This window comes from Mirounga angustirostris, unplaced genomic scaffold (genome assembly GCF_029215605.1).
Source record: "Mirounga angustirostris isolate CCGP_5_RB_7025 unplaced genomic scaffold, mMirAng1.0.hap1 SCAF_13, whole genome shotgun sequence".
NCBI lineage: Eukaryota > Metazoa > Chordata > Mammalia > Carnivora > Phocidae > Mirounga > Mirounga angustirostris.
Genome location: NW_026991721.1, coordinates 37343124 through 37355187, shown reverse-complemented (window position 1 = coordinate 37355187; position 12064 = coordinate 37343124). Strand labels below are relative to the sequence as shown.

General features: G+C 45.1%; 1 protein-coding gene across 8 annotated transcripts in view; it reads left to right on the top strand.

Annotated features, from left to right (window-relative positions):
- Window positions 1-12064, top strand: part of NAV2 (neuron navigator 2) — a 393377-nt gene that overhangs the window by 174104 nt on the left and 207209 nt on the right. For all 8 annotated transcript variants that reach the window (XR_010406923.1, XM_045894013.3, XM_064576736.1 and 5 more), the window contains one exon: window positions 6143-6312. Coding sequence is in view for 7 of the 8 variants with exons in the window: in XM_045894013.3 (XP_045749969.2) it covers window positions 6143-6312 (170 nt within the window). In the remaining variant the exon portion in view is untranslated. The remainder of the gene's footprint in view (window positions 1-6142; window positions 6313-12064) is intronic.

Here is a 12064-nt window from a genome sequence, read left to right as displayed (position 1 = left end):
GTCTGGATGCGGGGAAGAGGCTTATAGGGGGCATCATCACAGGGGTGAAGGGTTTGCATGAACTTCTGCCTTCGACTACAACTATTGTCCCTTGGCAACCCTGGCGGCTCCCAGGTTGGTAGGCATATTCCATCTGCAGATGCGCAGAAGCATGGTGGCTATGAGTGCAGCTAGTCAAACCTAGTGAAAGCCCCTCTTCACCCCTCACCACGTCGCCTGGGCTAATTATTTATTTGCCAGGAGCCCATGTTTCCTTACTGCCACATTCAGAGTGTTATGTGGATCAAGTAAAGTCCTCTCCGGTCTGGTCCATAATGAGCGCACCATAACTAGCAGGGACAGTGATGTTGGTGTTTGGGGTTGATCTGGGCCAGCTGGGGCCACCAGGCCACCTCTAGCAAAGACCTACAGAATTGACCTACACAACCATCTTGCGGAGAGGAAGCGGTGGGGCTAATATTTCTGTCCTCTTTGTCCAGCTGCTGTAAAGCAGAGGCTATGAGATGAGAGGTTTAGCATTTAATGGTCTCCTCTGGCAAAAAAAAATCTCCGATCACAATACCTTCCACCTGAGGTCCCAAGCGTGTGCACCCACCTTCTCCCCAAGTTTCAAGTAGCTTTGCAGGGAAGAACGGCTTTCTTCCCATCAGTGCACTCAGTGCGTGGAGCTAGGATCTAGTCACAGGTTATGTGCCAAGAATGACCGTTTACTACCCTGCCTGCTTGGCTCTGCACATGTTGAAGAAATCAACCATGCCTCCAACAGCGGCAGGATTTCTCTCCTGCCTCTTTTTTACACCACTTCCTTTAAACTTACTTTTTTTTTTTTTGGAAAGCAACATGTGTATGTTTCGAAGAACCCATCTGTGTCCTCTGTCATTTTGTAACTATGTTTGGAACATGGAATGACTTGGAATGACTTGAGAAGTAGAGTTGTTCTTGCAAAGGAGTCCTTGGAACTTTATGGCACCATAAATGATGCAGGGTTGACTTGACATGCCCCGACCCCCGCCCCCTGTTCCACATGACCAAGACCCAACTCTTTGCAGAGACGGATGCTAATGTGCAGGCAGCAGCTGTTTCCAGGCTGGGACTTGATAGAAGTTCTTGGGATGCACAAGGATGTTAACAGTAATGAACTTGAGAATGTGAGCCGGGGGCTTAGGGTCTGTGTTACTGTGAACTAGGGGATACTCTGCTTTTCCACTCTAACTCTGCTCCCAGCCTCCCTAACAAATGCCTCATTGCTGGAGGGCAGGACAACGTCCAGATTCATACTGTGGCATACAAGGCCCTCTCTACTCTGGCCTTGCCTGCTTCTCTAGCCTTGTTTCCTCCCAGCCTGTTCCCCACTCCCCAGCACACACCAGCGCTTCCTTCCTCTGCAGGAGATGTGTGCCTCTCACCATGACTCCGTACCCTCTTGCCCTCCACTCACATTTCCGTTCCACATGCCACATCTTGCCCTGGGGTCACATCTATTTAGAACCTTCCCTGGCCATCCCACCAACTTCCAAGATGATCATTTTTCTTCTTTGAATTACTTCTGACCTTTGCATATTCTTTTATCAATACATGTGTAATTTAGATGTCATCTGGGATCAATCAGCCCCTTAAGATCTAGATGAGATTGAACTAGAACCCTGCCTCACTCTTTTTGGGCTGCCATAGTAAAATACCACAGACTCAGTGACTGAAACAACAGAAATTTATTGCTCACATTTCTCGAAGCTGGAAGTCCATGATCAGGATGCCAGCCTAGTCGGGTTCTGGGCAGATGGCTGACTTCTCACTCTGTCCTCATAGGGTGGAAGGGGCTACCTAGCATTCTGCACTGTCTTTTATAAGGGTGTTAACGTCATTCACGAGGGTTCTGTGTAATGACCTAATCACCTCCCAAAGGCCCCACCTCCTAATGCCATCACACTGGGCATAAAGATTTCCACATAGGAATTTGGGGTGGGGGAACATAATCATTCAGGTCATAGAAAACTCTTCTTCAATTTGCAGAAAATCCGGTGCCTTCTCCACGATTGCTCATGTACCTTAGGTCCTCAAGGTCATCTTTGTCTTTGAAATGCTACATTTGAAATCTTCTAATTCATTCTGAATTAATTCGGGAGGATTGACTCCCTATCCCAAAGAATATTTTGGTTCCCTCATGGGTGGATCCAAACAAGCCTTTTTCCTTACTTCCTACCCCACCACACATTCATTCATGGCCTTTGTATGTGAGGCGGACTTTGCTGAAAATTTCAGAGAGATGGTGGGGGGCTTCTTGCTTTGGAGTAAGCAACTATTCAAGCCCATTCACAAAAAAACCCAAGTTTTTTTTTTTTTTTTTTAAGATTTTATTTATTTATTTGAGAGAGAGAGCACAAGCAGGGGGAGCAGCAGAGGGAGAGGGAGAAGCAGGCTCCCCGCTGAGCAGGGAGCCCAATGCAGGGCTCGATCCCAGGACCCTGGGATCATGACCTGAGCCGAAGGCAGATGCTTAACCAACTGAGCCACCCAGGTGCCCCAAAACCCAAGTTTTAAAGCATCGTGTTGTCCTAGACACCCTCTGAAACTTGGAAGAAATTACTTGGTCTCCACCCAGTCTTTCCATTTGGTCAAGTTCAAGGAGCCCTCCTAACTAGGGTTTAACAGTGATGGGAGTAGAAGGTGACATGAATTGGCTTGAACTTTGGGGTGGCTTTTGATGCCTAAAATGCTTCCAGACTGCAGACCTCTTTGGTGCTCACAGATTTGCATGTGAACTAGGGGATACATGCAGAAATACATGGATACACGGAGAAAGTTTAAAAAAGAAAGTCCAGGCTGGGAGGAAACAAGGCTAAAGAGGCAGGCAGGGCCAGAGTAGAGAGGGCCTTGTATGCCACAGTATGAATCTGGACGTTGTCCTGCCCTCCAGCAATGAGGCATTCGTTAGGGAGGCTGGGAGCAGAGTTAGAGTGGAAAAGCAGAGTATCCCCTAGTTCACAGTAACACAGACCCTAAGCCCCCGGCTCACATTCTTTTTCATGTCAGCTGCCTTCAAGGCCTTCAAGAACTCCTTCTCCATGTCCTAGGAAACTTGGCACAACCCTGCAGCCACTTGAAGGCTATGCTGCTCCCATCAAAGGTGCACCTCCAGGTCCTGACTCAGTGTAGAGAATCTGATGATGACCACCCACGGGGAAACCAGAACTGTCTTAGTTGATCCAAGACCAGAATGTTTCACTCTGGGGATTGGGGCCTACGGATGGCTCAGAGGTACCCTAAGTATAAGGTCTCAGTCACAGGTACTTGGATGAAGCAGTTTCTCTTCTGGAATGTTTCTTAGGGGAATGAGCACCGTCTGCCAAAGCCTGGCTTGCCTCTTTGAAAATGTAGATCTCAGACTTTTATATGTTGATTTTTGTCTGCTGTCTTCTGATACTTACATCTAGATCCTCAATTTCCTTCATTATTTGTTTGATTCTTTTTGGTACCAAAGCCTGTTTCCTTTATTACAATGCCGAAGTCATTTATGAATTTATGCTCAGCAGAGAGGATGGGAAGGGGAACTCACATGCATTGAGTACTTAGAATAGGCCAGACATTAAGTCCCGTTCCAAATGAGCAACTATCCTATTGGGTAGTTGATTATTATTCCAAAGTTATCTGATATGGAACATGAATCTTAGATTATAATACTGGTCCAGTGTCATGTGTATGGAAAAAGCCCATATTTTATCCATTATCCCACACTACTCATCCAAGAGAAAAAGGAAGATGAACTTTATATTTTTAATCAGCCTATGCAATTCAAGGTTGTACTCATCCCATCCGACGCTTTGATCAATCTTCTTTCTATAAAGCCCCCGACTGCCCTGAAAAGTCTGTGGTCCAGCCCTGGGTCAGGGCAGTGGGAGCTCTTCAGCAGCTCTGAAAGGAATGTATGTTTTCCCTTGTTCTTGCTTTTTGCTTCCCTACTCCTTGCAAATTCCCTACTGAAGTAGAATGCTACGACCTTTTACCCTGTGCCACTTCATACAGTTGCTGTGATATCATCTGGGAACAAGTCTATAATCCTTTTCCAGGCCTGTCTGTAGGCATGAAGACTCCTGTAGACTAAGGCTGGGTTAAAGGAGTCCAGCCCAAAGGACTCCATGTCTGCCCCTGCAGAAGCTCTACCATTAGCTGGGAGTACTCCGCTAAAAATGACTTGGAGGGCTTGCTGGATGCTGTTTGTATTCAAAGCAGAACCAAGAGGTACCAAGATCCCATTGCTAGACCTCCTTATTCAGTTGTGCTGGCCACATCTGGTACCTAAATATACACCCTGGTACAACTACCCAATAGCCCACTCTGTGTCTGTCTTTATGGGGTGAATATTTTCTCCAGACAAGATGGGGTAAATTAACAGAGGGGCGAATCCTCCTAGTGCAGTGGAAAGTGCACTTGCCTCTGCCACCTGGGGGGGCGAACTCACCCCCTTCCTTCTCTCCTAGTTCCCAGTCAGGGAATTGGGCCACCTTCTTCTTAACTGTATAAATTTTACAGTGCTCTCACACCAGCTCATGTTCTCTGTTTACAAACCATCTTTCTTGCTCAGCCAGCAAGAAAAAGTTTAAAGTGATTGCCTGCTTATATGTAAAATGCTTCCAGACTGCAGGCCTCTTTGGTGCTCACAGATTTGCATGGGGAGAGAAAGTTTAAAGCTTTATGAGTTGAAAGTTCAGACTTATCACTAGATCTAATGCTAGTCAGAGGAAGTTCCAGTGGTTTTTAAACAGTTAAGTGGGTTTTAGCTGAAATATAGAACTATCTCATTATTTATTCATCTTTAAACTTTTAATGATTAGAAACAGCCTGCTTAGTAGTCTCTGAACCAAAGTTCTGATCTGGGGAGTCTTCCCCTTAACTCTTGGGGGAGGAGGCCATAATATCTTTAGACATATTACAAAGATGTCTGCTAACTTTATTTCCCAAACCACCCCAACTGAGTTACTTTACTTAAAGAGAAAGTGTATGTTTGTCTTTAGGTTAATAGTTTCCTGCTCGTTCTACAGAAAGAACGTATGATTTTATCCATCTACTGTGCAGAGAAGCTGAGCTTCAGCCTCTAAGTAATGCCTATGGAGACAAGTTGTCAGGTGTTGAAGGAAAATGTATGTTTCAACACATGTTTTCATCCAGGCCATAAGTTTTTTTCATTGTAGTTGTATTGGGGTCTGAGTGCTAGCAGGTCTCTTTCTGACCATTATAAATTACATCATTTTCTTGACACAACAACCCCAGATTATGACAAACACCATATTAATACCTACCAAAAGAGATGCACACATAGTAAGGTAAAAAAGCTTAGAGTCTTTTTTTTTTTTTTAATATTTATTTATTTGACAGAGAGAGAGATAGCAAGAGCAGGAACACAAGCAGGGGGAGTGGGAGAGGGAGAAGGAGACACCCGCCGAGGAGGGAGCCTGATGCGGGGCTCGATCCCAGGACCCTGGGATCATGACCCGAGCTGAAGACAGACACGTAATGACTGAGCCACCCAGGCCCCCCAAAAAGCTTAGAGTCTTAATTGGCCTTTATGTTCCACACTTTATAGAATTAGAGTTGACATGGTTTGGCCCTATTGAAAAGTAAAATTAGGGGCGCCTGGGTGGCTCAGTCGTTGGGCGTCTGCCTTCGGCTCAGGTCATGATCCCAGAATTCTGGGATCGAGCCCCACATCGGGCTCCCTGCGCAGCGGGAAGCCTGCTTCTCCCTCTCCCACTCCCCCTGCTTGTGTTCCCTCTCTTGCTGTGTCTCTCTCTGTCAAATAAATAAAATCTTTTAAAAAAAGAAAAAAGAAAAGTAAAGTAAAATTACTCATCCAAGAAAAAAAGGAAGATGGACTTTATATTTTTAATCAGCAAACATATTTATTTAGTTTTACTTCAGAATTTCTCTTTGCTCAAAGGAAAACTCAAGTTTTGCTGTTGGACTTTGCTGGGGTCATTAGTAGCCTAGATGTTTGTAGTGGTTCCACTAAATCTTTTGATTGGCAAACCTCCACAGACCCAATGTCTTGAATGGTTTCCTTTACCTCCTGCATGGTTGCAGTTCCTTCTTCTGAGACACAGCTGTTCTCCTGAGACTGAATCATTATTCTGTTGCTTTTGCATTTTAGGCTTCCAGGTCCTACCGCAAGGATATCTGCTGCAGGCAGCGAAGCCAAAACACGTGGAGGGTCAGCAACTGCTAACAACCGACGCAGCCAGAGCTTTAACAACTATGACAAGTCCAAACCAGTCACTTCCCCACTTCCACCACCACCACCACCAAGCAGCCACGAGAAAGGTAAGTCAACTTCTTGATGGTCCTTTTTGGCATCTTCCTTTACAGCAGATCCAGTTGCTTTGGGTGAGTTCGGTCAGAGTTGGGAGCGGGGTGCAAATAGGATGGTGGGCATGGGCCACAGGATATACTTGGCTGGCAGGAACTTTGTTAGCAGAGGCATTAATAAAGTGGGGGAAATATGTTCATAGTTGCTAGCAGGAATACCTGTATTTGTTTCAGTGGGGGCCCAGAAGACTACCTGATTACAGAGAGAAGCGATCTAGCATTTACAATTTGAAAATAAACTTTCATAGAATGTGCTCTGTATGGTAGATGGTTTTCCAGAAATGCAAGCTTCTTGGAGGGTGCATTGTGTGAACTGATAAGATTTTTACCCATCAAAAGTAATACGCGGGGAGTTAAAAAGAAGGGGGTTTTCACCCTTTGAAAAAGACATGTGGGTCGGCCAGATGAATATCTTGGCTACGTATAAGGAATATACAACATTATTCTTGGTGTTCTGATGATGTAACTTTTACCAAAAGAGGATATGACTGTTTGCTATACATAGCCCTGAGATTTTAGGATGGGGGGAAAAGATGAGTAGCACTGTGGGGGGGCTATTACATAGAAGGTAGTGAAACAAACCTTTGCTCGCTTCAGTCTGTGTCCTGTGGGACATTGGAGAAAACGGAGTCAGCTTAGAAGATTCTACAGTAGGAGGCAGAGTCCTCCTGCATTCCTCCCAGGCAAAGGGGTCTAGACTTCTTGGTGGGGGGACATGCTCAGATCTCTTGAAAGCATTTTCTACCTGGTAGGATTTGTCCTAGATGTGCCTCTTACTCTCCCGAGACCCAAGAGAGCTGCCTCGCACTCCCTGAAGTGCTCCAGGAGCCTGGACAGCCCTCCCACTGTGAATGAGGTCAGAGCCTCCCTGACCTACCCCTTTAGCCGAGGATGACTTGGAGCTGGGTTTCTGCCCTACCCCCACCTACAATACTTGAGAAAATATGAAGGAAATTTTTGTATGGTTGACATATATATGGCAGAAGGTTTTGCCTACAGGGTGTTGGGAACTCTGGGCTAACAGTAGGATGTCTCAACCAGTCAAGATTCTTTGTGATCAGCCCTTGGCTTCTGCCTTAAGAAAATCATTTTTCGGGTGCCTGGGTGGCTCAGTTGGTTAAGCAACTGCCTTCGGCTCAGGTCATGATCCCAGGGTCCTGGGATCGAGTCCCACATCGGGCTCCTGGCTCAGCAGGAAGCCTGCTTCTCCCTCTCCCACTCCCCCTGCTTGTGTTCCTGCTCTCGCTGTCTCTGTCTCTGTCAAATAAATAAATAAAATCTTTAAAAAAAAAAAAAAAAGAAAAATCATTTTTCTTCTTCTTTCTTTCCCCCTTTTCCCCTCCCCTCCTTTTCTTTTCTTCAACCATACCCAAGCATGTTTTCAAAAATGTGTTCTTTTCAAGAGTGTTTCTTTTTAAAAAGTGTGTCTAAATTGCAAGTACATATCAAATAAAAGTTCTCCTTTACATGCTCCCTGAAGGATACTAATATAAACCGTCCTATGTATATTCTTCTGGAACTAATTTCACAATATATTTACACACACACACACACACACACTATATATATAGAAAGGTGTTTTATATAAATAAGTAAGAGCTACATTTTATTGAGTACCTACTGTATGCCTCATTGAATCCCCCAACAAGCTATGTTGTTATCCTCATCTTACAAAGGATGAAACTCAGGCAAAGAGAGGTTAAATACTTGCTGAGGCCACACCAGAGACGGTGAGATGTAGAGTTGGACCTGAACCCAGGCACGTTGGGTCCAGAACCATGATTAATACTATGCTTTTCCTGCAAGCAGAAAAGAAATGCTCAAAGCCTTGCCCATTGAAGGCTGGAGACGTGCAGGTTGAGCAAGACGGGGGAGCTAAGAGGATGTGGGGGGCAACCTGTGCAGAGCCCTCTCCTGGGCCATTCCGTCCTTGTCCCATGGTCATCTGGGGAGAAGTTGTCACAAAAAAGTCTGAAGGATGGATGTGAGACCAATATCCAAAAGACTGAGAAAAGAAAGAAAAGCTCCTCGTGGATAGAACTGATAGGGGAGGATGAAGGGTTGGCAGCTGGAACGTTGTCCCAGAGCCTAGCACAGATACAGGGCCACTCAGGCAGCCCACCAGGTGCTGGGATGACCACCAGTCTGCCCCTGTCCTGGGCCCGGGCTGTCATGTGCATACCGAGCAGCCAGGGAGCCACACACCTGTCAAAGGACAGCGCTGCGAATTCTAATGGAGGCATTGCCCCAGGGAAGGACCGTGGGGTCGGAAGAAAGAGAAGTCAGACTTATTTATTGAGCAGGTGTTATTTGCCAGGGACTTTGATTGTCACTATGTTATTGATCTTCACAAACATTCTGTGTGGTAAATATTATTAACCCAGTTTTATAGGTAAATGGAGCTGAGATTTACTTACACCCCCCCCGCCCCCCCCGGTAATTGAGCCCTGGAATTCATATCGAGGTTCGACTCCTGGATTTGAACTCTGGCTCTGTCCTGTGCCCTGGGAAGTCTACAGTGAGGATCGACTGAGGTAGTGTGAGAATATTTTGTGAGCTGTGACTCTCAGAAAATCTGCTGAGGATTCGCTTTTGAAAGGATAAAAATAACTGACCGGGTTTCCAGGCGCACCGAAGTAGATTCATTTCCCCCTCTCAATCCTGGAGAGCTTAGGCAAAGCAGGCATGGGGCAGACCCAGGTATTTTTTATAGTAACGCTTTACCACCATCTGGAGGTAAAGGGACAGTTCAATTTTACCTTCAGGGGCTTTTATATTTACTCCTCCTTGCTCACCGTCCCTCTGTCCTCCGCTGAATCTGATCTTGATTGCTGCTTATGAGGTAGCCAGATCCAAGCAACATACAGTATGTGGGGAGAGAAGTAGCTCTAGCACCTGGCCATGTGGGAGGCACAACAGGTTCTTGGATGCATAAGAAAGCATCCCTCGGGCGCCCGGGTGGTTCAGTCCTTAGGCGTCTGCCTTCGGCTCAGGTCATGATCCCGGAGTCCTGGGATCGAGCCCCGCATCGGGCTCCCTGCTCCGCGGGAAGCCTGCTTCCCCTCTCCCACTCCCCCTGCTTGTGTTCCTGCTCTCGCTATGTCTCTCTCTGTCAAAAAAATAAATAAAATCTTTAAAAAAAGAAAGCATTCCTCATCTTGAGACGTCTTGGAGAGATGTGTACTAGTGAGCAGATAAATTGTAGCTCAGCGTGTGGTTCGTGCTGTAGTGGAGGTATGGACTGCTTTCAGATGAGTTAAAGTCCATCATGTGATCTCATGACCTGTCCTTCTAGAAGCTTTCTTGTGAGTCAGCCAAGCCCTGATAGCATCGTGTGCTGCCACTTCACTCTCAGGTAAACCAATTCATACGGTTGTGTATGTGACCCGATGGGCCAGAATTCTCCTTCTAGGATATAATCTAATCACACCAGTAAGGGGAATGAGAAATTGAGTATTCTGTCAAAAAATGACAAAAATATTTCAACACTGAGTCCTGATTTTTTCAAAAGGATAAAGAGGAGTAAAAGGGAATTTTATAACAGGCAACTTTTCCAAAGCCCGGGAGCACTTAATTCTTTGTGAGCAAATACTGAAAGATTCCTCTCAAAATCACGCCCAAAGAGGCAAATGCCCTCCTGCCTTGACCAAATTTAAAATTTAGTTCTGATCACACGGAACAGTCAACTGAGATGTGAAAACAGAAGAAAGGTAATAGATATATAAAATACTTCACGGTGAGAAAAAACCTAGGGGCACACTCACTTTATTAGCTCGTTCCATGAGGTGCCCAAGTACATGGTTGATGTATAAAACCCAGGAATGTCCCTGTACAGTAACATAACCTATTCGTTTTCCCGAAGACTCACATCTCAGATTTTGCCTATGAGGTTTGTAGGAAAGTCTACAGATACTTAGCCTTTAGGAAAACCTGCTAGTTGTTGTGTAGTCGTCCCTGGCGTGGTTAGATTTGTCTTAGGCTTCATCCTCTTGCTTTTGCAGGCGGCCGTCAGGCACAGCCTTTTACCTGGCCTGCAGGATGTGATGAGCAGGATCCCCCGCGAAACATCTGTCGAGGGATGGCTTGGAAGCATGAATGCTCCTCACTTCCTCTTTTGGCTCCGAGTGGCCCTCGGGCTCCAGAGCAGAATCCCAGATTTTCAGGGAGAGGAAATAGCTGTCGTGTTCAACATTCGTGACATTATCTTTTCCTTCCGTCCCCTCACTTACATCCTCTGAATGGGTTAGCGCTGCCAGAAATCTACATTTCTAAAGTGTTTGGTCCATCATGTGAATTTGAAATGTTTAGTATTCCTAAACTAAATTCTGTGCAAATGGAAGATGTTCTCTCCTGAGTGACAGGGTTTTCTTCATTTTGGAGAAAGCGTATCTTTATTATATTTTCATGATATAAATCATCCTGTAAAAAACTGTCAAACAACACAAATGTATTGAAAGAAAGGAACTCTACATAATCCCCGCCTCTCAGAATGAGCCACTGTTTATCACTTAGTTTATATTCCTCTGTACTTTCTTTATGCATATACTATCACATTTTGATAAATTTTTCCTAGTGTTTGCTGAGTACTATTCTAAGGGCTTTATAAGTAATAATTTAATTCTTACAGGAGCTCTGTACATTCACACTCACACAAATGAGATCAACAAATCATGGCCAGCCCCTTTATAGGTTTTTCTCTCTTTACAATAGTTGCAGAGTACTCCATTACATGAATTTACCTTCATATTTGTAACGACTTTCATTTCGGTTACCTCTAATTTTTTGCTATTTTAAGTAGCACTGATAGTAACATCCTCATGTCTTTTTTTTGCATGTATACACCATCTCAGTGGAATTGCTGCATAAAGGGTATACACATGTTACAGCTGTTTTAACATTGCCAAATTTTCCTTCCAGAAGGTTACACCTATGTCTGTTCCCATCAACAATGTGTGAGAGGCTAGTGTCCCTACACACTTGACACCGCGTCTGTTTTCACTCTCTTGGGCAAAAAATACTCTGTCTTTGAAATGAGGCAAAATAAGAAGCTGAAAGAACAAGATCATTTGCTTAAAAACTGGCCCTTTTTACTGACACTTTGCTATAAGTTACAACTAGTGACCTTGGCATAGTACAGAAAGCACTTGGGTTTGAGAGCAAGCTGCCTGCCAACTAGCGTGGCCTCACTCAATATGCTTAATTTCTCCAGGCCTCAGTTTCCCCTTCTGTAAAGTGAGTCTGAGGTCATCTGTCACCAAGCCACTGTGAGGTGCGAATGCTTGTTTTCTCCGACCCTTTGGCCTTGGCTAGTGGGAACCCCATCAGCACTTTCTGAGAGGTTCCCTCCCCCGGTCCTCATCCTGTGTCACTTTCTTCCTCTTGTTCACTCCAGCCTGTCATGGGTAGAAAAGAAGAGCCAGACGTGGGTGGAGACAGAGTTTTATAGCGTTCAGCACTATGTCCTGTCTGGGTAACATCGGAGCTTTAGATTTAGAATCTCTGTAAACTTGTCACTTTATGGTTGGTGAAGCAAGTTATTTATCTGAGTTAATGACTGGGAGAGGTAATCTTGAAGAAGTTGCCCGTGGCCCACCATTAAGCCAGGATTGTGACCCAAAATCACAGGTGGGATTAATGCAGTGGTCCAAGTCACACAAAAAAGAATATGGTTGGGTGCCTCCGTTTCCGGTTGTTTCTCTCATTTGTT